This window comes from Aquila chrysaetos, chromosome 7 (assembly GCF_900496995.4).
Source record: "Aquila chrysaetos chrysaetos chromosome 7, bAquChr1.4, whole genome shotgun sequence".
NCBI lineage: Eukaryota > Metazoa > Chordata > Aves > Accipitriformes > Accipitridae > Aquila > Aquila chrysaetos.
In genome coordinates this window covers 18,374,930-18,402,540 of record NC_044010.1, presented here as the reverse complement: position 1 = coordinate 18,402,540, position 27,611 = coordinate 18,374,930, and the positions used below count along the sequence as shown (strand labels likewise).

The following is a 27,611-nucleotide window of genomic DNA, read 5'->3' as shown; positions in this document are numbered from 1 at the left end:
CCCAAAACCATGAATCATCCCTAGAGCTACTCCTTGGGCTGAATGAGACCAAGGCTCTGTGTTATGTGGAGGAGGGGTGGAACAGGATGACAGATGGACAAGACATGGAAGAAGACAAAAGGAAGGGCTATCATGTAGTTATAGTTCACCATATAAAAATACAAAAGCAACGTAAAGACTGTATAACCAAGTTCATTTCTTTCATTACGAACATCTCCTAACTGTAAGATCCATACATACAGTACATGCATGTATTTCCCTAAAATTTATGAAAGTGAATGAGGGGAAAAAAATATGTTATCACATTGATACACATACAGATCACCAGAAGGCTAAGAGTCTTCAAATCCACCTTACACCTTTTCATTTGAGCTCATCAGTTAGGGAGTAATATAGTAAATTAGTGTTCACTAGAGGGGAGAGTAACCTCATATATAATTTATCATGAATCTCAGATATTTACTAAAAGCAGATGTGTTATGAAAGTGAGATACATTGAGTTTCAGGTCCTATATAGGAATTTGGGTACAGACATTTCTTCTTTTTGTCTTAAACCCTAAAGTTTTGTTACTCTCCTAGTCCTGTCTCATCCACCAATAGCTACTTTTATAATTTCCCTTTCCATTTCTCTGGCTTCTCAGCTCATGCTGCATCAGTTGTACTTATCATGATTCTCTTTTTCCATGCTTTATGTCTTTTTTTTTTTTTCTCTACTCTCATCATTTTTTATTGCCAGACTTTATTTTCTGGTTCTTCGTCACTACACAGTTTCCCTTTGTTACCTCTTTTCTAGTTGCGTCTCATGGTCCCCATCCTGTGGCTCCTTAGTCCAGTTTCTGTGCTCAAGGACTCTCAGCTCCTCTTTGAAGCTCTACTTTGTTTTCAGATTTATCTTACACTTATTTCCCAAATCATGTTCTGCTGGTCCTAAACTCCTTGCTTGGATAATCACACACTCATTTCCTCCTAGCGTCTCAACAACATGTTTCCATTACTTTGCTTTTCCTTACCAGCAATTTATCTTCCCCCAGATTTCAACCTCAGTGTTATCCCAGCCTTTTTCATCTATTCAACATCTAGTCCTATTTTTATCCTGACCTTCCATCACACCTGTGCTTTTCCTAGAGCTAGTCTCCCCAAAACATTTGTCTGGATATATTTTTCCTTCCTCCCTTATCTATTTTTCCTCCTTTTATTTTACACCAGGTAACATCCTATTGATTCTGCCTAGTGTCAGCAGATTAAAAGACAACACAAATCTCTGAAACCAAGGACCTGGATCTATTTCCCACTTCTTGGGTACTGTGTTCTCTCAGACCACATCTGCTAGGGAACAACAACAGCTCCCTAAGAAAAGTTGAGCCAGGAACACAGGGATGCCCTGCCCATCAGGACAGAGGTCTCACCAGCCACAGCCCAGTCCCACAGTACTCAAGCAAGGACAGACCCAGAGGTTATAGCAAAGCCCAGCCAAGAATCCAGATCACAAGGCAATATCATGGTAATGGAGCAGATCAGAGATCACACTGCGAAGTCAATCTGCAGGTCAAGGTTAGCATCACCGGTCACTAGGCACGTCCATAAGATGAGACAAGCTCAGATCAAACCATTGATTGAAAGCCAGGTCAAAGTATTCCATAACCAGGTAAGAGCAGGACTAAGCTAGAGACCACACTTCTCTAACACATCTCAGGTTAAATAGGGCTCCTGGGCCCATGGGTGTGGGTGGAGACCCCACATGAGGTTGGTCAGGACCATTAAGGCTTATTAATGCCCTCAGCATCCTGACTGAATGTCAGGGCAAAAACTGGAGTACACAATTTCTCAAATTCCCTGGTTTCTTGTTAAAAAGAATTTTGGTGTGCATGCCGTGACACAATCAAGTAGGTCTTCAGTAAGGACAACTGTGGCATTAGAACTGTTTAGACACAAGCTAAGCAGAGTCTACTCTTTCTGCTCCTAACTGTAGTATCTAACCTTATGTCACCTGACAAAATTGCGATCTCATTCTCATTGCTAGATAGAGCAATAGTAATCCAGTCTGGCTGTATTTCACTGCTAGATCATCTAACTCTTAGGAGAATGTTGAGTAGAGACAAAATGTGTAGAAATTTTAAAGGCTATGATCTATTAAGTCAGTCATGTGCATTTTTTTATTTCCTTGGGGCTTATGCCTTGGGCTGATTTTCATACAGACAGCAAAAGAAACACTTGACAGAAAGGCCCTATCAAGTCTTAAAACCTGTTTTAAAAGCAAGTATGTGCCAGAACAAATATCTTGGGGGTCTTTAGTATGGGCAAAACAATGTATTTGTTCAATTCTTTGAGTCTTAGTCTGGATCAGCTAAAATACTTTGACTCGTATTTGAAAACATTTTCAGTTAAGGATGCACTAATGTGAAAACCTTAGTCTGAAAAAAACCAAATGTTGAATCTAAATGTTTAGAGCCTCTTTTTAAATAACCAGAACATATGAGAAAATCTTTGTAAACATACTGGTGTCAGTAATCGAAGATGCTCTTAAGAAAGTAAAATGGATGACAAGTTCTACAGAATGAACAACTTCCTTCTTACCGAGTTTTTGAATATTTCTTTGTCACCTCAGCTGGCTGCAAGAGGTTTTTTCCAACACATCACATAATTTGTGCATAAGTAATAAAACACAACACAATTAAAAGTTACAAAGCATCAGAAATAACAAAACAATAGATATTTGGATAAATATATATTTCAAAGATGTTAGCTAGGATGTATTCTAAACTATATGTAAACACATTCATCCAAGCATATTTAAAACACAATTAGTCTCTAATTCCATGCAGTAATATGTTTTTATAGCAAACTATAATGTACACTATATGCACTTAAGTTATAAGGAAATAAAGGTATAAGAGGTGTTAAAGTTATATAGCTCTATAATTTTGTAGTTTGGGGTAAGGAACTTTAAAATTTCTTCAAGTAGTTGCTGCTTAGTTAACAGAAGATGCAGGAAAGCACACACTTTTGCTAATTATCAAACATTTAGGAGGAGGAGGAACTAACTAGAATGTATGGAGAATCATGTTACCAGCACCATTTTTTCTGTGTCTTCATTCCACAAATTATATGGATGCGAGGTCAGGTAATGAATAAGATAATTCTGCTTCCACTCCCATTGGTAATTCTCTTCTGCAGTTATTTTCACCAACTCAAAGTATACATTAGGTACTTTTCAATAAGAATGATACCAGTTTGGTTTGACCTTGGTTCACTTTGCATTGGCATTGCATTGACAGTGTTGCTTTATAGACTTTTTTCTCTTCCAAAAGCCAGCGAAATATTTCACATTTATGATTGCTTTATAAATGGGACTTCATCCCACACATATTTTATATGTAGTAATTGCAGCATGCAATTCCTTTTACTTGGTTCATCTTACTAACTAACATAGAACAAAATTTCACTGAATTCATAATATTGCTCTGGAACTGATACATACTGTATATTTACACACCAATATGTTTTATGGAAATGAACACATTTCTTCACGGGAGCATATTTTCAAACTTCAATTGCTCTTTACTGAAGCCAATTTTTTTCAAACAAAAAAAAAAAGCAATGCGTTTCATGTCTATATATTTTTATTCACGCCAATATATTTTCACAGTTGGATAGATTTAACTAAATTAGTAGTTACAGTATTTGTTCAAACCAATGCATTTTTGCTGGCATCTGCTAAGTAAAAGTTATCCAATTTTTTTTTTTTAGGAATCAGCTTCAACCAAACCCATATCATTTAAAACAACAGCAACTCACCTCCACCACACAAAATTTCTCACCCAACACAAACAAAACCCCAACTCTTCTGTTCCAGCTGCTGAAGTATGGTAAAGGGGTAATGTAAAATGCAAATACACAGACTCAGTCAAGGTACATCTGATCCTCTGATTTCCACATAGGACCATCACAGTGCACTGGGCAGGGAAACGCACTTTCTGTGATGATATGTGTTGCCTTCTGGAGAGGGACCCTCCACCCTAGGGAAGCCGTGCTGCCACTTTCAGGTAGGAGGGGGCAAATACAAGAATAAAGGACTTGCTACTGCAAGAGTTGGCTGTTGTCCAACCAGATATTTCTTCAAGGCTAGGTGGCAGCTGCATGGGGGTTTTGTCACAACTTTTTTGTATTGAGCCATGTAAATAAGTCTCACTTTCCAAAATACTATTTTAAATGTGATTGTGAGTGTTTAGCAGTATTGCAAGTCAGGATAGAATCTGTCTAGTAACTTCTGTCACTACCAGCTTGCCTTCTCCATACCTCATTTCCCGTGGGGCTTTGTTGTTGTTGTTGGAAGGCTGCAATCATATTTTGACTACTTCTTCACTACCCTCTAGATTATACAAAATTTACTTAAAAATATATATTACAGAACATAACACAGAGCAAGTGTTTCTAGATCTATGTTTCAGAGCTTGTAATACTGGAAGTTTCTCTCTCTTTAAATTCTCTCTACATCTTCCAGTGTTTGCTGAATTCAACAGAACCACAATGTTTTGTCAAATAAATAAGCCTTCCTCAGGTATCATTTCCTCTCCCTAATCACTGACCACTGATGCTATCAAAAAGCATCATTAAAATCATGATTATCCTTTCAGATCTTGCTTGTCTTTCAAGGCAAACTCTAGAGGTAGACTGACACAATACAACACAGATGGCTTCTTCTAGAGGAGGTTGAGTTTAGCTTGTCAGAGAGAAGCCCAAAGTCTTGTTGATCAGGAGAAAAAAACGTGTGCAAGCAAATTAACAGAGCATGTAGTGGACCAGGACATGAAGTGGTTAGTGACCTGAGCTGTCTATCGGGGTTGCACACAGTTTCGTCAACTATTCACCAACACCTGTGAAACCTATGCCTTCTAGAAAAGGATGAACAGGAAATAATTGAGAGGAAACAACTAAGAAAGTTGGCTGCTCTGCTAGAAGAAGGGTTTGTCTGCTAGTTTTTGAGTGAACAGAAACAAGAAAAAAATTGTGAAGTAGGAGAACGCAATATAAGATCTGTGCTGAAAGTGTAGGGGAAGCTGGACAACTTGCTATTTACCAATTCAGCGAGAGGAAAAACATGCAGAGTCGTTCTGAATCATGCTTGGAGATTAAATTCTTTTGCTTTGTTTAGCATTAGGAGTATTTGTAAGTATCACCTTGATGGATATCAGGATAACGCAGAAGACCTTTGTTCTGGTTCTGATAAAATGTTTACCTTCTGCATCTGGTTTTCAGTGCTATCTCCTGTTGATATTTTAGGGTATTACTTTTTACTCTGTTCTGAAGTGTATTTCCTGAAGAGTCCCTGTTGCCCTTTTGGTCTGGAAGTAATGAGGCTTCTGGTCATTCTGTGCGTGAGCTCCAGCGCCGCAGACCAATTACAAAGTTCTGTCCCATACACGTTAGGTATAGATGTGAGCTGCCACTGAATGTCATAAGATGTGACACTACATTTACATAAACTGTCAAATTAACATACCTGCATTAACCAGAAGAGAAGTAGTATGACATCATATCTGGCAGTTCTAATGATTTTAATCATAAATTTTTCAGATATATAGTTGGTCAACTAAACCAGGGGCTTCTGGCTGGGATTTTTTTCTCTTTTTGAAAAATGGACAGAAAAGTCATTTCACCATATGCAGCATAAAGACCTCTTGATACTCCTCTCCACTGCAGTGGTTTATTAGTGGGGTTTGAACCCCAGGTTTAATTTTCTACTGTTTAGTACAGATTTCTGCTGTGTGGTGAAGAGGAGTAATGCTAACTCCCTCCCCGCTGTGAACCAGTTTCCTATCAACATGTTGCTAGCTCATTTCAGAACCACTTGAGCCAGAAGAGAATGGTGAGAACCAGCATTTCTGCTTATGCTTCTGACATGGGGTGTCCATGTTACTGGGTTCTGGAAGGAAAATGTCAGCTGGTGTTTCTAAACACGCAGGTCAGCTTTTCCAAATGTACTAACGTGGCAAAGGCTTGGAACCCCCATGATGTACAGACAGGCGCTTCATTCCCACATCTGCCAGGGGACCTCTATTCACAGTTTCTAACCGCTAAGCTGGGAAGACACTTGTATCTTTCCTGTAACGCTTCCTGGAACAAGACTACAATCAAAAGTACGTTTGGTCAAAAGTACAGAGCTGTCAGTTATCATAATTAATGCAAAAGCACTTCAGGATGGATTACAGTCCTGGTTTAGTGAAGGGTTTAAATTACTTATTTTGACAGAATCGCTTTTTTAACTTCCTCCCTCAACTGAAAAAATGCAAGTTTTGAGCATTTGTTGACATTTTTAGTGCTGCCTTAAAAATGACTTGTTCCTTTTTGTAAGACTTCTAAAATATGTTGAGAGTCATTCCCTGTTCCATTACTGCTTTACATGCACTGAACCCTAAGAACAGGGGTAAAACCTTTGCCTATTGTGTATTTTTTTAGTAGCAATAAAAAAAAACAGGTAAAGCAAGTATCTACTCAGCCACCAGAGAGAGACTTCAAATGCTTCCCTGTCCTAGGGAACATTCCAGTGCAACATCTTTGGTAGTGTTCAAGTAATCTACTAAAGGCATGGAGATGTACGTGATGTACATTTGACACAAAATCACACAAATGACATAACTTTAAAATGTAATTCTGTAATTTGATTCTGTACTGTGTGTGGCCATCTTTTGAGATAGGGGGAACTCAATGTAAATCCTGATAGAGTCTCAACTGTTGCTAGGCATAATCATCACTTCCTAACGAACAAAGTGGAAGATACAACTACAGAACACGTAACTTCCCAGATCCCACTCTAGTGCAAGCTCTTTAAGGTGAAGTTGACAACTGTTAGCACTTCCTTAATGATCTGAGACACTTCAGAGAAATGAGCTTTTAAAGAGCTTCCCTCTCCTATAGTTAAGACTATTTCCTCACTTGTTTATCTCAGTAAAGCTCTTTGGTGTTAAAGGATGGGACATCAAAGTGGAAATTCAGAGAGGTACTGTGTGAGACATACTGCATCATGTTGGAGAGCAAATCTCAGTAGAAAAAGGATGGAACCAGAAATGGAGAAACAACTGATCAGTATAAGCATTTGGGTGCAGTGGAATCCTGCTTTCTTGAGATAAGGCAACACAATTCCCTCCATAGATGTTTACAGACAGATCCAGCAGCTTAAAAATAAGGTATTCTGATTTCAATAAGAGGTTTAGGCAAGAGGTGAATGATACTGTGTAAACACCAAATAAGCAAACATGAAGAAGTAGCCTGCCATCTTGGATTTCTTACATTCAGTGTCTTATCTTTTAGACCATAAGCAATTTAGGACTACCAGCTGAACGCTACAAACCCTCCCAAAGAAAGCCTTCAAATAAAAAACTCTCTCCAAGCCATTCAGGGTCCAGGAAGCTGCTTATTGCCATTGTCTGGGCACCTCACAAGAAGAGCCGGTCTTGATGCTACTGTGGAGAAGGTATCTATACACGTTTAATTCTGAGGAGACCGGAGGCTCAGACAAGTTTTCTTTCACCTGCTGCTTTCAGGGAGACGGGAGCAAAAGCAGAGGGAGAAGAAGGGGCTTTACGCCTCCCTCGCAAGGACCCACGCAAACCGGCTGGGCCCTTCCCACTGGCCGCAGCTCGCGGGTACTTCCCCCCGTTCATCCCTGCCGGCGATGCGGAGGAGCCGGCCGGTGGCGGCCCGCAGTCTGGGAGGGGAGGGACGGAGCCGGCCCTGGCACCCCCGTCTCCGTCACCTGCAAGTTACTCTCGCCACCGGGGCAGCCGGCGGGGACGCCGGATTCGCGCCGGCGTCCCAATCCCACGTCCCCGCCGTCCGTGCGCCTCGCCCCCGCCGCCGGCCCCGCCTGCCCGCGGGCTCCGGGCCTCGCTCCTTCCCGTGCCGCCAGGACGCCGCTAACGCCCGCACCGCCCGCCCGCGCTCCCCTCCCTCCCTGCCTGCCGCCCCGCCGCCGATCCGCCGCCGCGGGTGGCGGCTGTCCCGCCGCGCAGGGAGGCCGCCCAGCGCCCCGCCGACCCGAGGCTCACCCGCCCCGCCCGCGCAGCCTTATCGGGCGCTAACGGTCGCGCCGCAGCCGCAGCCCGGGGCGCGCGGCGACGCACACCTGCCGCTCCTCCCCGGGCGGGGCGCGAGCGGCCTCCCGGCGGGCGGCAGCCGGGAGCGCCGGCCCCGCCCCGCCGCCTGGCGCGCTCTGCCCCGGGGCGGCGCCTCCTCTCCTCAGGCACCCGCTGCCGCTGCCGGCCAGCCCCGCGCCTCGCCGCGTGCGCCGCCGGCCGCTACTTCAGGACCGGGTCTGGACAGCGCCCCGCCGCCCGCCTCCCCCCCCCCCCCCCCCATTCCCCGGTCGCTCGCCGGCTATTGGCTGGAGAGCCGCCGCGGAGCCGGCTCTCCTCGCGATTGGCCCGAGCCGGCTGCCACTCAGCGGCGCAGGAGGTGCGGTCTGGCACCTCGCTCGCGGCTGAAGACTTTGAGAAACGCCCGTTTGTTTTGTAACCTGGCGTCTCGCGCCTCCCCTGTCACCGCCTCATTGGCAGTCCGGCCGAAGCCGGGGACTTTCTATTGGACAGCCGCCGACGCCAGTCACACGCCCACCTGAGGGGGCGGTGCGGAGGCCAAGGGGCGTGCCCTGCCGGTGGAGGTGTGGCCGAGGCGGTGGCAGGGGCGTGCCCACGGCACAGGGAGGGCCGGGGTGTGGCCCCGGGGGCGGGGAGAGGGGCGCGGCTCCCGGCAGAAAGGGGCGGGGCGGGCGGCGAGGGCGGGGCGAGGCCAGGGGAGCCTCGCAAGCGGAGATTGCCCTTGTGTCTCGAGCCGGGAAGCGGCTGGGAGCGGAGCGGAGCAGCCCAGCCTCCCCGCGCGCCGCGGCGCCAGCGCAGCCCCCCCCCCCCCCCTTTCTCCCCCCCCCGCTGCCGCCGCCCGCCAGCGGGACGGGACGGGGATAGGAGAGGCGAGCAGACAGACAGACGGACGGACACGCCGGCAGGGGCAAGGGGAGCCAGCGGGGGCACCCGGCACCGCTCCGCGGGGGGAACCTGAACCTGCCCAGCAGCGCCGGAGCCAGCGGAGAGAGCCGCTCCCCCCTCCTCGTCCTCCTCCTCCCTCTCCAATCCACCCCCGCGACCCTGGTCCTCCTCCTCCTCCTCCGCATCCCACTGGATACAGCGAGGGAGACACTGCGGCGGAGGCGGCGGCGGCGGCGGCTCCTGCGGGGGGAAGGAAGCGCCCGGAGAGCGGAGCGGCGGGAGGCTGCGGATCTGCGTGCCTGGCGCCCACCCAGCCCGAGGGGAGCCCCCAGGATGCGGCTGAAGCCCGGCGCACTCCTGCGCTTCTACAGCCTCTGCGGGATCCTCGTACAAGGTACCGCCTCCTCCCCACCCCTGCCCCGCGCGCGGGGAGGGACCCCGGGGGGCACCGCCGCGGCCCGGGGTATCCCAGGCCCCCCTGCCCACCGCCGCCCATCCCCCCCGCCGCCCCGCTCCTGACCCTCCCTCCCTCGCCCCTCTACCGGCTCCCCCTCCCCGCCGCCCTCTTCTCCCCGGGCGCCCCCAGCCTCCCGCTCCGGTAGCGCTATCCAACGCTAAAGCGCCGCACGGTTGTTAACCCTTCCTGCCCTTCCCCCGTCAGCCTCTTCCCGCCCTCGTTCGCCCTCCGCGCTCCCCCCGCCGACCCCCCCGCCGCTGCCAGTCGCTCGCCAGCCCCTGCAGCCACCTCTTCAACTCCCCGTCACCTCCCCGCTCGCCCGCCGCAAACGTGCCCCCGAAAGTGCGAGTGGAGCCGCAGCAGCGGCGTGCACGCTGCAACAACATCCCGGGGAAACGTGCGGGCTCCAGCCGTGCCTCTCCGGCGGGGAGACGGGGGAGTTGGCGGGGGGGGGGGTCCGTGCCTCGATCGCGCCGCCGCCAAGAACGCGTGTCTGTATGTGAGGTATAGAATACATGCGTAGGGTAATCGGATGAGCCGGGGGTTCGGAAGCGGATCCCTTCACCATCCTGCTCCAGGCGGCTCATCCTGCAGCTAGTTTCCAGACTGGATGCATTCCACTCTCCCTCCTCCCTACCGCCGCCCCCCCTAATTAACGTTACCCGTTCAAGTCAAATGTAGCGGCCGCCGCGGAGGGAAGCCCGCGGCAGGCTGCTAGGGTGCCGGTGACCGCCGCGTCTGCCTGCGGGAGATCTTCCCTCAGACCTCTCCCGCTCTGGGGGGAGGCGAGCCGGCGGCCGAGCCCACGGCGCTGCGCTGCCACCGAGAGTTTGCCCCCTCAGCGGCGGCGGGATGGCGGCGCAGCGTCCCCGTCCCCCCCCCCTGCCGCCCTGTGGGGCCGGGGCGGGGCGGGGGGAAGGTAACGGTCGGACGCGAGGGTCGGTGAAGGCGGCAACGGCGGCGGCGGCCTCGGCCCGGCGGGTGTAAACGGGCTCGGGGAGCCACTGCGCAGCAGCTCGTCGGCGGGCGCCCACTGCTCAGGGCGGCTGCGGGGGCACGGCGGGGCGTCTCTCTCTCCCCGGCCCTCGCTCGGCGTGCGGGGTGGTTCAGTTTGGGAGGGAGAAGCGAAGAGACGATTAAACTAAGTGACCTTGTAAGGTTTTTTTTTTTTTTTTTTTTTCCTTCTCGCCTCCGTCGTGCCATTTCGCGTCAAGTTTAATGTATTTCGCGTTTCCCTCGGCTGCGTCATTTGTCGGGCGATCTCCGGAGGGAGTAGCGGCTGGCAGCCCGTAGCGGGAGCAGAGGCAGCCGCCCGGGTGCCCGAAACGCACGAGCCTCGTGCGCGTCCCCGTCCCCAACCCCCCGATCGGCCAGGAACCTCCGAGTGCCCCCGCTCCACCTCCCGAGGAAGTTACCGGTCCTGGAGGCGAGAACGAAGGGAAGGGGGAGTGCGCTTGGCAACTGCAAAGGACAGTTTCATCGGGCAGGTTATTTGTATTCTTTACCAATGTTTATGAGTTGCCCGGTACGTCACTGCACAAGGAGCTGCTGTGTTGGTGCTATACAAGATTATTTATTGGGGCATGTGTGGCGGGCTGCACCTGGGGGTTGGCTCCTCTCTGCCTTTTACATTTCCCTGTGAATTGTCAATTCATTGCCCTGCAAAGGAGGGGGCGGGGGGGAAGCGTCTGGACTGACTTTCTGTCACCAATAAAATCGGGGCTGCTGCCGGAGGAGGAGGATTTGATCTTTCCTAAGATGCAATCAGCCGCATTCAGCGCATCGCAGTTTTGAGAGTAAACCAGTGATTAAAAACAGTGATGCCTTTCACAGCAGTTCAGGGAGTGTGCCAGGCAAAATGAAACTCCACGAACTGCATCAGGTAAAAAACATGTTGCGAGAAAAGGGGTGTAGTACACAGCTGACTGTGACTCTGTGGAAATAACTAGATTGGGCCTGTCCTTGCACATGGGGAAAAGCGATGCTTAACATGTTACGCAGCTTGCCCTTCGTGTGTATGAAACATCTCCCTCTTTTCAGTTTCTCACACAATTATTTTTTTAGCTCCCGATTAAAAGTTAAGTCAAAAATACTTAAGCACTCTGTATACTGCACTTCAGCAGAGTGCTGTTTCAGGAGGTGCTTTTGCTGGGCACTATTTAAACAAAAAAAAAGGCAGGGGGGGAATATAAAGAACCTGTAACCCTCAGACAGCAGTGAGAGGAAATAATTACTACTATCCTTTTCTCCTAAGATAAAGGAGAATGGAGAAGAAGATGAGTAAATATTTTCTGGGAGAAGACTGTCCTGAATAGTGACTGTATCTAACAGAATATCAAATTCTTTTGGTCCACCTTATAGTGCTACTTCATAAATCTTGTTTTCTCAGTTTCTGCCATTTATTTTGGCACAGCTAGCAGACACAGTTACCATATTAGACACATTTCTTGTTGGCAGCTTTATACCTGCATTTAAAAGTAGTTTTTCCTGTTGGCTTACTTTGCTTCCCTGAACTGTGAAGTGGCTCAATGGATTTGTGAGATTCCTCAGATTTTGTTTGTGGGCGACAGGATATGCAGGTTTTTCATCAGCTTTGTATGTGAGTAAGATCTTTGTTCTGAGGATTCGAAACACTTCTGGATTGTAACTATGGATTGTTCCTGTTAGTGAAACTGAAGCTAATTAAGTTTTAAAGACAAGGTGACAAAAGAGTCAAGCTGATGTGTGTCCTGTATGGAAGTGTGCCTTTCTGGCATGATCTGTGGAGAGACTTGCTTAAGGAATCTGTGCTGAGTACTGATGAAGCGTCAGCTGAGGAGAGAAGACATAGAATAATGCTTCTCAGCTTGCGTGTGGAATAGCATTAACAGCAAGCAGTCCCTTCAGAAAGGGGGCAAACAAGAAGTAAAAGAGTCCAGTGTCAACTGCTTGCTGTGAAAGGGGAGTGATGGAGGTGGAAGAGGGAGTAATAACATGTTGAGCTGAGAAGTGGTTTGTCAGCTGAGTTTGGGTATGATATTAGTCTGCTCTGCCCTCTCCAGAGTTTGCTGTGAAAATAATAGGATCTCTGGCTGCTGTTGTTCTTAAGTTGTGCACTGTAATGATTCTGGAATACTTAAACAGTGTCCCAAGGGGTTAAACTGTTACGTATGTTTACAGTCAGCCTTACATTTTTGTTTCATTCTGACTGTTTTTTCTGCTTCAAGAATTTAGCCTTCCTTAGACAAAATTTAACAGTTGGAGGACAGCATATATTTAGAATAGCTCAAGTACATCATCTGAGCTGTTTTTATGCAACCTGAAAAGTAAGTTCTTTATTGTAAAGAGTTATCATGTGAGAAACTAATATTAAAAATAGTTTTGTTGGATTCATAATACACAGATACAGGTTAAGATTATCCTGGAATTGTAGCTGCTGTAGCCCCCTGCTGTGTGATAATGCAAATGGCATCTAATGCCTTAACATGCTTTGCTTCTGAGAAGACACTGGATACTGCTGTATGTGGTAGCAAATGATCTAGTTTCAGTAGTCTGCCAACACCAGGCAAATGTTCTCAACATGGTTTCTTCTGAGTCTTCTAATGCTTGCAACCTGTCTACTAATGACAATAATGTAGGGACACTTTAATTTGTCTGAAACTGTGATCACTGATGCAACAAATCAGTGAAGACAGATAATTGCTTACGGGTGAGACTCTTTTCTTCATAAGCCCAGATCTATTACAAGCAGAGTTTAAAAAAAAAAAAAAAAAAGGCAAATATGCAAATGGGTACCACTCAGATCATCTAAGCTGATTTAAGATGAAGTTGTCATACATTACTTAATATCTTGTGTATCTAGATTCTATTTTGAATTTTCAGTAGGATTTCTGTTAGCAAAATCTTGGCAACCTAAAGCTGTATGCATAGGGATAGTCTTGACAGCTAAGTGTTGTTACACTAATACAGTGTACAAAAGTCAAAAGCATGTTGTTGTAATTCTATAAGTTCTGTGAGGGTACAGACAATTACAGAATAGAAGACAGTAGTTTTGATACAATCTTTATTTGGAATATTTTACCCACAAGCTGAAACTTGAAACGTAAAATGTATCACTCTACTTGATGGTGGCTGTTTTTATATGACTTCAGTCAATCTAACCAAGGCTTGCTAGGCTTATTAGCTGCTTAGTTCTCAGGTTAGTTCATATTTTATGAATTCTTTTGCTTGATTTCTTCATGTATTTTTATTGATAGTCATCATATAGCAGTTCAAGTTCAGTTTTGGAACATGAAGTAACTAAACAATCCAAATTCCCATTGAAGACCTCACACAACTTCCCTGAGGAATACATCAATAGGGATCACTCACTCTGATAATATTTATCACTCTTACGCTCAAAATATTTGAGTTCCTATCATCAACAGTAAACAGTTTTGTGGTCTCTCACTGAAGAAGTAACTCCACAGAAATGTTGATCAAGAGAAGCACCTCTGCTGAAACAAATACATTTTTCTTGTCTACTTTCTTGTTAGTTCTCTTTTAATTTTTTTTTTTTTTAATTTCAGAAGTGTAAGACAGTGAATCTCCCTCTGCTTTTAAATTTACTTAATTGTTGGTTGCAATTCCATTATAATGTTCTATAAATGTCTTTAAGCCATAGTTTTTTGTTATAGAAGACTTAGTCCTCATAATTAGCTTTCCCGTCACTGTGGCCTGATCCTACTATTGACAAAATGTGTTGAATGTGATTACCCTTACTCTTTCCACCAAAGAATTAATATTTTAATATTGCTATGCAAAGTCAAGATTGGATTTTGAGGTTTTTTTTTTTAATGTATGCGTCACAAATGGTGGTTAAGTAACTGATAACAACTGTACGTATGGTAAAGAGATGGACATGGACATCAAGTAGCTGCCAAGAGAATAACAGTGCAACCAGAGTGTGGTTGACTGTTAGAATGATGATTCCCTCTTCATCTAATATTTGAAAAGTAGAAATAGAAGATGCTGTCATTGTCCTCTTAATGCCTTCTCCAAGAGAAAGAAGGAATACTTTACTTTTGTTTTAAAACATGAATCTAACAGCAGGCTTATTCTGTTAGACACTCTCAAAACAATGGAGAGTCTTCTCTAGGGAGAATGCCACTGACATGCTTTTTAAAATACACATTCCAAAACAAATGTAGAATGGTAAAACTATTAGACATAGTTAAGTTTGTGTCTCCTGGGATTGCATCAATATTAAGTATGATCTTAATGAGCATATCCCTTCTTCCCAAGGAGTTTCTGAGGTGTGTTTGAAAGGAAGAAAGGCAAATATCAAATTCCCATGGCAAGGAGTAACTTGTAAAATCATGATTTCTCTCAAGAATCTGCCCTTGAACAACTTACCTTTCTACACAGTGAACAAATTGTGAAAAGAATTGAGTATTTTCAAAAATGAATATATGTGTCTTTGCAAGGGTTCTTAATGTTGTGGGTTTTTGTTTGGTTTTTTTGTTTGTTTGTTTGTTTTGTTTCATTTTTTCTATGAACCTATTTCAGGACCTTTTCCCTTCATTTTAGAAATGAAAATTAAAGACTAAGTCCAAATGATTGCAATTTCTCTTATGTTAATGCACAATAAGTTCAGGATGGGTGCTTTAAATGTCAATATGTAGGGCACTATCATAGTAGCATTTTAAGGGGGGAGAAGAAGGAGTAGAGAACATGTACTTCAATGATAAAACAGAGTGCTAACACTGGAGGCTGTGTATTGCATCTTCCAGTACTCTTTTTTAATACTACTGTTTTGCGTGTAGGATTTTCTAACATAGAGGAACAGGAAAAAAGGATTTAGTGAAGAATGTAGGTAGTTATTTTTCTTGTGGATGGACTGGAAGACTCCCTGTTTCTTCCTTTAACGATGTCTGCCTACCTATTGTCCTATCTCCTTTCCCTAACATCTGTAAATGTGGAAGATAAGATTACACTTGTATCTTTGCCATCCTTTTATTTGCAAAACTGAGATATTGGGATCTATGTAAGCCTTATTCAGGAGTGTTTTTGCTGTCTGACAAGTTTGGGATTTTTGAGGGAAAGACCATTTCTTCCTAACCATGAGTTGAGTTGTATTTACTGCTTTCTAGTTTAATCAAATGGCTCTTCGAGAGTGTGAATGCTTTTATAGCTTTCACATTTTAAGTAGCAGCAAATCACTTTAAATACAGCTTTACATTACTATAAATGCATAAATTTAACTTTTTTCTATTTTGTAGTACTCAGTTTAGGATTCCACTTTTTTCTTACACAGCTGTTAAAGAATATTAACTGTCCATAGGCAGCTGCTCTTCAGTTTCAGAAAAAATAATTAGTGTATAGTCTGTGTTTCTCAATTTGAATCCCTAAAGCTCTTCCAGAGCTGAATGTTTCTTCGTGTAAGTTTTGTTCACATAGAGTTACGTTACTGAACTCCTCTCCAGCTTATTCTTTGTTTTGTGAATGGAGTTGGCAAGGTTTATGTTATTTCTAAAACAGCGTATATCATCATATATGCAGTATAGTGGTTGTCTGCATAGCTTTGATATTCCCTCTATCATCATCTTTCTGTAAACAGTTTGTTGTTGACTGCCCGTCTTTTTCTTTGTTGTATGGGAAGGATAGTGCGAGAGAGACTGTTTTCTTATGTTAGAGGTGAAAATATTCTGGTTATATTTTAAACTTCTTATATACCACAATATTAATTAAACAATGATTCTAATCATGGTAATTCAATTGCCAAATCTTAGCTAAAGTAACCTGAGTATGCTATTACATGCAAAAATAATTTGTGACCACATATGAAAATACAGTTACACCTTTCTGGGTATTAACAATACATAATGCATTGCGTTATTGCCATTTCTTCTGGCAGAAGCTGAATAGGACAGCACAGCTGTACTGACCCATCTAAGTCTTAAAACTCTGGCTTTTCAAAGTTCAGCATTGGAAACTCCACAACTGCAGCTGACTGACAGCTCTGAAGAGAATAAGGCCAAATTACTTCACAGCAGCAGTTGTAGTAGGCACTTTGGTATTTTCCATTTGTTCCAATATTTATCCCAAACTGACCTACATCTGCTGGATTAACAGTGTAACTTGACCTGCTTTTATTCCTGCTATGCTGTAAGGTAGGAAGGCTGTTCTGGTTAGTCCCTAACGAGGGGGGAAGCTGTACTAGTTGAAGTAGAAGCAATCAAATTTCTTTTAATTAAAAGATTGTACAAAACACGTTTGTGATCGGTTGACCCTGGCTGGATGCCAGATGCCCACCAAAGCCATGCTATCACTCCCCAGCCTCAGCTGGACAGGGGAGAGAAAATATAACAAAAGGCTCATGGGTCAAGATAAGGACAGGGAGAGATTACTCAACCAATTACCGTCATGGGCAAAACAGACTCGACTTGGGCAATTAATTCAGTTTATTACCAATCAAATCAGAATAGGTAATGAGAAATAAAACCAAATCTTAAAACACTTTCCCCCCACCTCTCCCTTCTTCCTGGGCTTAACTTTACTCATGATTTTTTCTACCTCCCTCCAGGGGAATGGGGGTTGCGGTCAGTTCATCACATGTTGTCTCTGCTGTTCCTTCCTCCTCAGGGGCAGGACTCCTCACACTCTTCCCCTGCTCCAGCATGGGGTCCCTCCCACGGGAGACAGTCCTCCACGAACTTCTCCAACGTGGGTCCTTCCCACGGGCTGCAGTTCTTCACGAACTGCTCCAGCATGGGTCCCTTCCATGGGCTGCAGTCCTTCAGGAGCACACTGCTCCAGCGTGGGTCCCCCACAGGGTCACAAGTCCTGCCAGAAAACCTGCTCTGTGGGCTCCTCTCTCTCCACAGGTCCACAGGTCCTGCCAGGAGCCTGCTCCAGCGCGGACTTCCCACGGGGTCACAGCCTCCTTCGGGAACCCACCTGCTCCGGCGTGGGGTCCTCTCTCCCCGGGCTGCAGGTGGATATCTGCTCCACCGTGGGACTCTATGGACTGCAGGGGGACAGCCTGCCTCACCATGGTCTTCCCCACGGGCTGCAGGGGAATCTCTGCTCCGGCGCCTGGAGCACCTCCTCCCCCTCCTTCTTCACTGACCTTGGTGTCCGCAGGGTTGTTCCTCTCACATATTCTCACTTCTCTTTTTGCTGCTGCTGTTCTCCACAGTTTTTTTTTCCCCTTAAATATGTTATCCTAGAGGCATTATCACCGCCGTTGCTGATGGGCTCGGCCTTGGCCAGCAGCGGGTCCGACTTGGATCCGGCTGGCATTGGCTCTATCGAACATGGGGGAAGCTTCTAGCAGCTTCTCAGAGAAGCCACCCCTCTAGTCCCCCACTACCAAAACCTTGCCACACAAACCCAATACAGTGTTCTAGTATCAAGTTCATTTTCAATTTACCCTTCTCAAAGGCTTTTTTTCTTCTTACCTGAGCGTTAACATGTTTTTTATATGTGAAGTTTAAATCTTGACATGCTAGTTGGTGCTTCATTGTGATACATTGATGGATGTAAATTGAAGAACAGTGAAGAAGTCTCCATTGGTTTGCACAGTTTATACAGGAAAAGTAAAACTTCGTTTGATATCTGAAAACACTTGTTCACACTCAACTGAAAGAGATTTTTTTATATGTTCAAGTATAAAAAAATGTCAAACCGCAGCTGTTTGCAAATTGTAAAATAAATGTAGTGACTAGAGATATTACTCACTAAACTGATTTCTAATCAAGGATTAACAGAGTATCTCAAATCTGTGACAGGTCATAACATGGTATAATACACTGGAATATACTGTAGTATTTCCTTTACATGAATTCTTTTGTTAACATCTAAAATAATAGTAGTGAAAATGAGAGAACTTCTTTTCTGAACGTTTGGAGGAAACTTTAAACTAACATTGCAGTTTTTCATGAGCTTAAGTGACATGTGAAATATTGTGTTCATTAGAGTAAGCATGGCATTGCGGTTTCCTCTTAACTTTACCAGTTTTTAACTTTTCAATTGCACTTGCAGATTTCTAATAATGTTATTGTTGTCTCCGGGCTTTTATAGTGTGGCCTTGTAATGCTATGAAAAATAGGTGAGATTTGGACTAATATAGCAGAAGCTATAAGTACCATCTTGCTTAATGATCATTTTGGGTAATGAAAAATGATATCTGTACAGTCAAAAGGGAGTCACTTCAATTTTAAATTAAAGCCAATTGTAGCAAAATTAGCAACACCTAACATGGAGGAGCTTTTCAGAACTTAAATAGCAAGTCTGACAATTACTAGGACATTACATATTAAAAGAGAGTGTGTGTCATCTTTTGGTATAAAACAAATTAGCAGTAAATTAGCAGTGAATTAGCTCTATAGGCTATGCTTTCTTTAAAGGTTGGAGTCCTGAATTGAACATATTACAGTCTTAGGATATATCTTGACTGCTGCTTGTGTTCAAATACGTATCATCTTGATTATGTTTGCATAAGTAGTGTATAATTAAGTTACATATGGGCTAGCACCTTGACTATTTGCCCAGCTTCTTCAGAACATTCTCCTTACCTTATTTGGGTTTTTTTTTTGTCACATCTCTCCTCACTAAATGTAAAGTTTGTGAGTTACAAACTGCTGGTTAATGCTTCTTTTTGGTATGTAAAATGCAAAATGTATGCCATTCTTAGAGTAAGTCTCTTTCCTTAAAGAATGGTCCAGAGCTCACATAATTTCAGTATTTTCCCCATAAAATAAGGTTGAGTTTTAGAATTGGATCAGGCTGAAATTAAAATGTTTTCTGCTTCCTAAGTTGTCTTTGTTTTGGAAATTATAAATCATTATTGCTTTGCTGTATTCTGAGTGGTGAATTTTGGAGGTAGTGGGGAAGGCATGTAAGCAATAGAAATCTATGGGCCATTTGTTTTTTATTTATGGTAGATAAAAGCCTCAATGGTTTATAGACTTATCTATGGAATATTCACATATGTTTAACACAAATTAATGTAATTTCAAAATAGCTTGGAATATAAGATTGGTTTAAGTGACTAGGCTTTTATATATTTTGTGTAAGCAATACTTGGCAGTGGGGCAGGCGTCTTTTAAAGTAATGTGATTGCAGAACTTCCCAAACTGTCTTTGGATTTTGAGAGAAAGAATTATATCAGATTTTGTACAGACTTGCTTTTGTCTCTTAGAAAAGCAAGGAAAAATTCTGTTCTACAAAACCACATTTTTTTCCAAATCTGATGCAAAATGGAGTTAACAGGAAATCTGGATAAAGGCGGCAGTCGAACATGTTCTGTAAGGGGTATTCTCAATTTACTGTGACATCTGCATTGCAGGATTTGGAAGTGCAGATGCATTTAATGTTCATTAGATTAGGCCTACTGCAAACTGAAATACATTGTAAATCCCAACAGGAAAACAGAATCCAGTAGTCTATATCATTTAAAGTGAACAAATGAAAATTTGCTGTTTAATGAATTGTTAATATCATAGTTTTTTCTCTTTTAGTGGGTCATTAAAAACTCTTGTCATTTGAACTTCTTCCAGAAAGGAAATATATTCAGAAAGAAATTTTAAAATAGGTGACTAGCTGGTCACAGATAAATGCGGAGTAATCTCCCTGCAGGCCTTGTCTGCCTAGAATACCTGTCAAGAAAGCCAGACTTTGTTTCTTCTGTTTGCTGCTGCAAGACTTGAAGTGGGGAAACGGCAATAGCCCTACTCTGTATCCATGAAAGGATTTCCCTTCTTAAGATTGTGAGGATAAAGGCCTCAAATTTGAATCCTATGTAATCTGTTTACATTAATGTGTCAACTCTGCAGCAAGTGAGCTATGCCATGCTGACACCTAAGTGGCCCTCATGGATGATATGTAGGTAGGTAGTTAGATGGGGGACAGGGAATGGGGTAACTTATTTTCTCTAGGAATAAAACATCCCTTCCAGAGTTACCACAGAAGCCTTTGCTGTGAAAGACTGAGACATATATGAAGATCAGGCTGGAGCAAAACACTGTATGACTACAGGATTGCAGGATACAGCATACCTTATCTTCTTTCTCCTGCTATGGCTCTCCACCGCTTCCTTTCCCCAGGAGATGAAATGCAACAAGTGAAGGTTTTAGGGCAAGTGCATTCTGTGGAAGCTGTGAGAGTACATCCTTCTGCCTACCTTGGAGGAGAAAATACCTGTAAGGGATGTGATAGGAGGCTTACATTTTTTTTTATTTTTAAAATTTTTTTTAATTATTACTGTTTTCTTTTCTTCCCCCTACTTCTCTGCCTTCCTCAAATGTGCCCTAACAGAAGTGAGGAGGAGAGCCGGTGGGAATCAGTCCCTGGCACTGGGACACCTGGCCAGGAGCACCAGTTACAGAAGCTTTTTAGTGAGGTAGTCTAAGGCTCTAGTCTCTTTCATCCGTTCAAAGCCTGATTTTTTTGGGGATCAATACAGCATGGAAGACTTCTTACAGGCGTTGGTAGGAAGGGTCAGATTTGACAGCTGAAAATACTTTAAAAGCTACCATATGAAAAACAGGAATTCAGGTGAACTTCAGCAGATTGATGCAAATGTGCTACATGAGATCATTTCAATGTAGCTGCATTTCATTTTCCTTGTTTTAAGTTAGATAAATCAATTATTTGATTTGGACATTTCATTCAAATGCAGCTAAAACACTTTGTAGGTGCAGTTAACTCCCATTTTCTCTATAATGTTACAAGACACACCGTTGCAATATAAAATGCAGTACTATGCAGAACAGTCACAGTATCAATGTCACTTGTGCTTTATTTCCATTGAGAACCTTACGGAAAATATCTAGTGCAATGTATATTAGTATAAGAAATCAGAGTTGACTGATGCATATCAATGTCAAAACAGAAGATGTCTTCGGAAATAAACTTCCCCTGCTATTATGTCATGTTGATGTGAGTGAGATCTTAGAAAATCTAGGAGGTCTAGAAAAATAGACTAACTATTCTGCATGTGTATCTATGTGCTTATCAAATTGAAACACAGGCAGCTATGCGAGTAAAACTTGGTTAACATGTCCGCACGGTAGGAGTAGGTAGCTTCTTAGGTGCTGCTGTTGTGTCATGGTAAACTTTGGGATCGTTCAAGTACACATCTCATTCTTTAGAAGGGAAATTCTTGATAGGAAAACTTTCAGTCCGGCTAACAACTAAAATATCTACCCCTTTTCTGAAAGGTTTCTAGTGTTTGCAGAGCATGAAAGTAAATATGAAACAACTTGCATGAGCTATAATTAGTTTTTAAAACATGTTAGGCTCTTGTGGTGTCTGTATCATGATACATCTTTTGCATCTGGAACACATACACATACTATAAGGTGTCAGACTACTGTACGGGGGAATCAGTACAAATGCAGAGTTCTGGTTAAATTAGAGAAGTGGTCCCACGAGTAATATTAGGAATGGATGAGCAATCAGTGCAGTGTCTATGTTGTTTCAGAACAATATTTGTGTTATTACAAGTCTCTAGCATTCTTGCATATGCAAGTTTTTTTTTTTTTCCCACAGAATGCACTTGTAAAGTATCTACATCAGATGCTTTAATAACTCCTGACAAACTTGTTAGTATTGTTTCCTATGGAAATGTGACAGATTTCATTGCAGAATACACATGCCTATGTGAATACAGATTACAAAAATAAATCAATGGATGATAATATTTGAAAACTTTTAAATAGAGAACTAGGTGGTGCTGTTCTTTCATCTTTGTAGTTTAGCTGAATTCTTAAGTATAGACTGAGAACACCAGGCTACTATTTTTTAAGAATGAATTTAGCTCTTTTAAATGTTTGAAGAAGTTATTGTTTCTGACTTCACTGAGAATGCTAATTTGGGAGCGAATAACTGCACAATACAACACTTTCTATTTTATGTAGAAGAACTTTTGTATCCAACAAATGGTTTAGTTTTACTCAGCATGGTGATATACTTCCTTTTGTTTTCAGTTTGAATGACTTCAGAGTGAATTCTAATAATTTTACTCTTTACTTGGCTGTATATTCAGGAATATTTGGTCAGATAAGTTTAGCATGATTAGATGGGTAAACCTTTGAATCCTTTTCCATTGTTGGTTTCTTAAACATTTTGGGACTAATTTGCTAACAGCACAATGAGATCATCAATAATAGCTGGAAGAAATTTGTTGTAACTGTGTGGTAGCAGTATATAAACCACAATTAATTAAGCAAGAAAACCAATTTATTAAATTTTATTCCACTTAGAAAAAAATAAAATTTTAATCACTGTCTTGTCTCAATGCTGTAATAGGAAATAGTGAAGCTAGACTATAATGAACTGCCTGGATCTAGATAGATTTGTTATATCAGTGTTCAATGTTGCAGCAGAATAATAAATGTCTAATTAGAATCCAGCTTCAGTATGTAGCACTCTGGTAGAGAATGCCTGTCATTGACCACTGCTTAAACAGGAATGTTGAAAGAACAGATGGAAGGTAAAGAAATAAGGGGAAAATGTACCTCTGTACTGGAAAAGTGATGAAAATGTGCTCTAGCTAGGTCAAACTTACAAATGTGTTTGCTCTAAGTAGGTAATTACTCATTCAAAAAATAAGCTGTAGCTGTTAACAGTCACAAATGGGGGAGTGCAAAACCACTTTTTCTTGCAGTTTCTCTCCCCTATTCCTTTTAAAGCGCTGCAGTACAGAGAGTAATCTGAAGCAGAAAGTTTGGTTTGTAGTTTTTGATTGTTCATGAGTAAGCATAAAATGCTTTTACTTGATTCAGGTTAGAGATTTTGTAAAATATACAAATAATACCCATAATATTGCAAATTAATATCTACCAGGGTTAAAAGCAATAATTCTTTTTATGTTGAATTTTTGCAAGATTTCAGTGTCTGAACTGTAGTTATTGTCATTCCAGTGTTTGAAAAGTACCAAAAGGTGTTTTGATTTATTTTTGGAAACTGGAAAGAAACCCAAACCAACTCTAATTCACAAAGAAATAATTTTAAAAATCCCTTTTCATTCCTGACAATCAAGTATTCTTGGCACTGAAGCAGAAGCGACATTTGAGTAGTATATTGTGTGTGTTAATAGACTTTGTACAATGTTTTTGGTGTGTACCATTAAAAACTATTAATAGAAACTCACTGCCATAGTTAATTCAGTGCTTAGCATTTGCTTATTCCAGAATTGTATATCAGAGATAGTGGTTCAATTTGCATGGGTTAGCAGACTATTTACTATTAAAAGGGTTGCGTTAATAGATTATGCGTTGCTAACTGTAATTGGGTACAAGTGTGCAGAAGATGTCTGAATGCATATTATAAATTGAAAATTATTAAACTAGCTAGCTTAAGAAGTTCCTGCGTTCTCCCACAACCTGGAGCTTGCCTTGTGGATTAGCACATACTCATGAATATTTGAGGTACTGCATTTTTGCAGTATTTTCCTCTTTTTCAGGGAAGTGCTGGACCCCTGAATCAAGTCCTCCTATATGCAAGTGTCCTAAAGAAGCATTTGACTGGAAAGAGAGAATTTATTTCAAGTAGTTACTTCTTTTAAATTCTTCTGATTTAAAACAAATAAAATCAACAGTTTGTATACTGTATTCTAGATGGGTCTGGGCTGTCAATTAGTGAAGGACCACTTCTAAGTCTTATTGCACCAGCCCACTCCTTTCTAAACAGCTTAGTATGAACATGGGAAGGAGTGAGGTGCTAGAGTCAGAGCTACTGGTGTTTTACTGAAAGATTTTTCTAAGTTACAGATGCTATTTAAGAATCTAATTTAAGCCAGTTGCACTGAAAATGTCTTGTGATTTCTAAAACATTCCAAAATAATTTTTAGAAAAAGGATGTTAGTTGATCCTCAGATCTGAGGAAGAGAGAAGGTTATTATTATTTCAAAACAGACCAAATAAGAAATAAAGCTGAATTTTTATCATCTGTTCTGTGTAGATTCTGGGAAACACGGTGATTCCAAAAGCATCAGTAAAGCTGAGATTTGCTTTCTGAGTATATTAAAATAACGCTAGGTTATTTTTTGTTTTTTGTTCCCCCTTCCCCAAGTATTACCAGTATGGGGAGAGATCTGAATTAGGTACTGAGTTTTAGGTAACTTTTCTATTTGAAATTACTGAGATTAGTGATTAGCACTGTAGGTTTTTTCCCTTAGCTTACATTGCAATGAATAATTTATACATGAAGTACAAGGTAACACCATATATAAGGTTACTTTTCTAGTCCAAGAAGATACCACAATGTAAAGAAACCACAAAATATTTAACATTTTTGTTTGTGAGAAAATTATTTTTTATTCAACATTCTTTGATTTCCAAGGTATCTTACGCTTTGTCTTCCATTTTGAGCTTTTATTCCCCTTTTAATCTGCTCTTTCATATCTTCTTCCTGCACTGACTAGGTTTTTAGGGTTTTTTTGTTCTTATGTCGGTGTGCTGACATAAGACTTTATATTTTCAATGTATTAATTCAGCTGAAGAAGAGGAAGTCTGAGTAAACATGAAATTATCATCTGTCTCAGGCCAAAACATGAGGAACCCACTCTCATCTGAAACTTCAACCCAGGGTTTTCTTATCTCAGACATAAGATAAAGTTTTGTCAACTTTTTTTTTTATTTTATTTTGGCTTGTTTGGATTTGAGTAAGGATAATGGAGATAACACTAAACATTAATGTCTAATTTAGTAAAGAAGACAACTAAGAACAATTTAATTTCCATTGTACCTGTGGAAGGGATACAGGTTGTGAGAAGGGTACAATAGAGATTTACCTTCTTAACAATGTCTCTGCTTTTGCTGTGGCTGCACCACTTTAAGTTCTTAGATACTTTCTTTTCATATTTGCAAAAACTTTCACTTTGTTTTCATAGGTTTTTAGTTGCCACAGTTACAGTAACTATTTACTCTCAAATATTGTTAAAGCAAAACTCTTTACTATAATTTCAGCATAGAGTATGACTTTGGTTTGATTCTTCAGTACAATTTTAGACAACTCATACTTCAGAGTTCAGATTAAAACTAAATGGAGGCATGTGGAGAATTTAAACTTGCTATTAAACTCAAGAAGGAAAAAAAAACAAACTCTGAAATCTTTCTTCCAAATATGTGATTTGAAGGAAATACTTCATAGTTAGAGTAAACTGAGTACTTTTTTTCCTTTTCCCTGATAGTGGGGTCTCAGAACCTTTGGGTTTCACTTTTTTAACCGTGGTTCATCAATTCTAATTAAATTGAGCTCTAAGGCCATACAGGCTTATGATAATGATATAGATTTTTTTTGAGAGTTGTTTCATAGTGTTTGTCATGATTAATTCCTTTTGAAAACCTCTGTCTGTGTATAACATTGTGAACAGGGGAATTAAATGGAAATTATATGATAGACACAGGATTGTGTTTGTTTACCTCTGTCTATATCAAAACTGAAAATAAATGATCAAGAAGATAGGGCAGGTATTGCATGTTATTTGATGAACCTAATTCAGTTATTTAATTGACTGTACGTAAATATTCCCAATATCCAGGAAACAAGTTGTTTGAGTTTTTTGCCAGCCACCCCCCACCCTCTCTCCACCCCTGAAGAATTTTAAGTGTGTATGAAACTTTGCTGGCAACACTTAAAAAATAAATAAAATTCTAAAGTCCAAGTCTTCTGCCATGAAACCAGTTATCTAAACTGAATCAAAGATGATTGTCTCTTTTCATCTGTGGGGGACTGTATTATTTACAATTCCATTTATTTTCATTGTGAAACACCTAAGCATTGGTATCAATGCTCAGATAAAATAAAGATTTTGTTACTGCAACAGCATTACTTGTGTGTTGTCTATAATTTTTTGCAATTGCAGTTTGAATTGTAGGTATAGTCCACGTGCGTGCTGTGTACCTGTTTCTGAAAATTCAAAGATGCAGTCACAGTATGTGAAAAGTCATTCAGTCACACAAGAGTGTTGGCATTTTTTTCAACTTGCCAAGTGCATAAACTGTATATCTTAAGTTATTGCTGTATAGAAGCCTCATACATATACCATACATTTCTATGCTTATTTGTCAGCACCTGCATCCCAGAATGGATATGTTAAATAAGTACTACTATTTTGCTGTTTGCACTTGTGTGTGCTTTTAAATTTTCTGATGACCCCAGCAAATCAAAACCTCTTCCCCCACCCCCCCAAAAAAGTCTGTTGAGATTGTGCAAGTACTAAAATATTTTCAGTAAAGTGATATAATATATAAAGCTTTTAGCCACCTAAAATGTTGGCTAAATGGTGGCTATTGGTCCTTTAAATGTTTTGTTTTATTGCTGGGTCTGCTGGGAAGCATCTTTTAACTTTTTCATTTTTGGGGCTTTCTCATTGCAGAATACCATGAGACAAAGTATGAAGTAAAGCAAAGTTCGTTACTCTGCACTAACTCTTGTGTTGAGCTTGTCTTATTCTATATTTACAGTATATCTTCTGAGTAGTTCAAGTTCATCAGCTTATAGCGTATCTAGGTTATGAGGCTGAAAGTAGAGATCTCCAAACAAGTCTGGGAACTAGAAACATCATGGGGCTTTGGCTTAGCTAATTAGCCTTGTGTAATTCATCTTCAATATGCTCTTTTTTCTTACTCTTGCGGTTACAAACACAACCATTTAACTTTTTATTAGTACATGTGCCTTTCTTCTTGGTGAAATTTTGTTGGTATCAAATCATGCTATCACCGTATTAAACCAGATCTAGACATTAGTCTTGGTTTCTGTTTATAATATTTGTCATAATATAAAGTGATGTAGCAGAATGCTAAAAATGCATGTTGAAATTCTGTTTTGAGTGATATGTAGGCCAGCTTACAAAAGCGCAGTACCCCTTGTGGTCAGTAGAAATTCATGTGTAGAAGTTTGAAGAGAGTCGGATTGTTTTTCTGTTATCCAAGTAAAAATATATGGTCTATAGTCTGCTTTTATTTAATATGCATGTTTTAACAAACTTTACATTTTTCATAATTTGATTTGCACTGCATTCAAAGTTATTAAATTAAGTGTCTGTGCATGAGTTACCTTCTCACAAGAAAGAGTGGGCAAAACTAAAGAGAACTTAGGTGCAACAACTGAAGTGGTCTGGAAGTGAAAAATTAAAACTTCTCCTGAAAATGTTTGGTTTTGCTCTCTGTAAATAAGTCTCTTCAAAAATATGTACTTTTTGTTTTTAA

General features: G+C 41.7%; 1 protein-coding gene across 3 annotated transcripts in view; it reads left to right on the top strand.

Moving 5' to 3' along the window:
• The first annotated feature begins 8,777 nt into the window (after positions 1-8,777).
• The window catches only part of CADM2 (cell adhesion molecule 2), a 699,058-nt gene continuing 680,224 nt past the window's right edge, over positions 8,778-27,611 (top strand). For 2 of the 3 annotated variants that reach the window (XM_030020125.2, XM_030020127.2), the window contains exon 1: positions 8,779-9,372. In XM_030020125.2, the coding sequence (XP_029875985.1) occupies positions 9,312-9,372 (61 nt within the window). In that variant the 5' untranslated portion in view covers positions 8,779-9,311. Of the gene's footprint in view, positions 9,373-27,611 lie in introns of all 3 variants that reach the window. The other variant, XM_030020124.2, reaches the window with a different exon arrangement.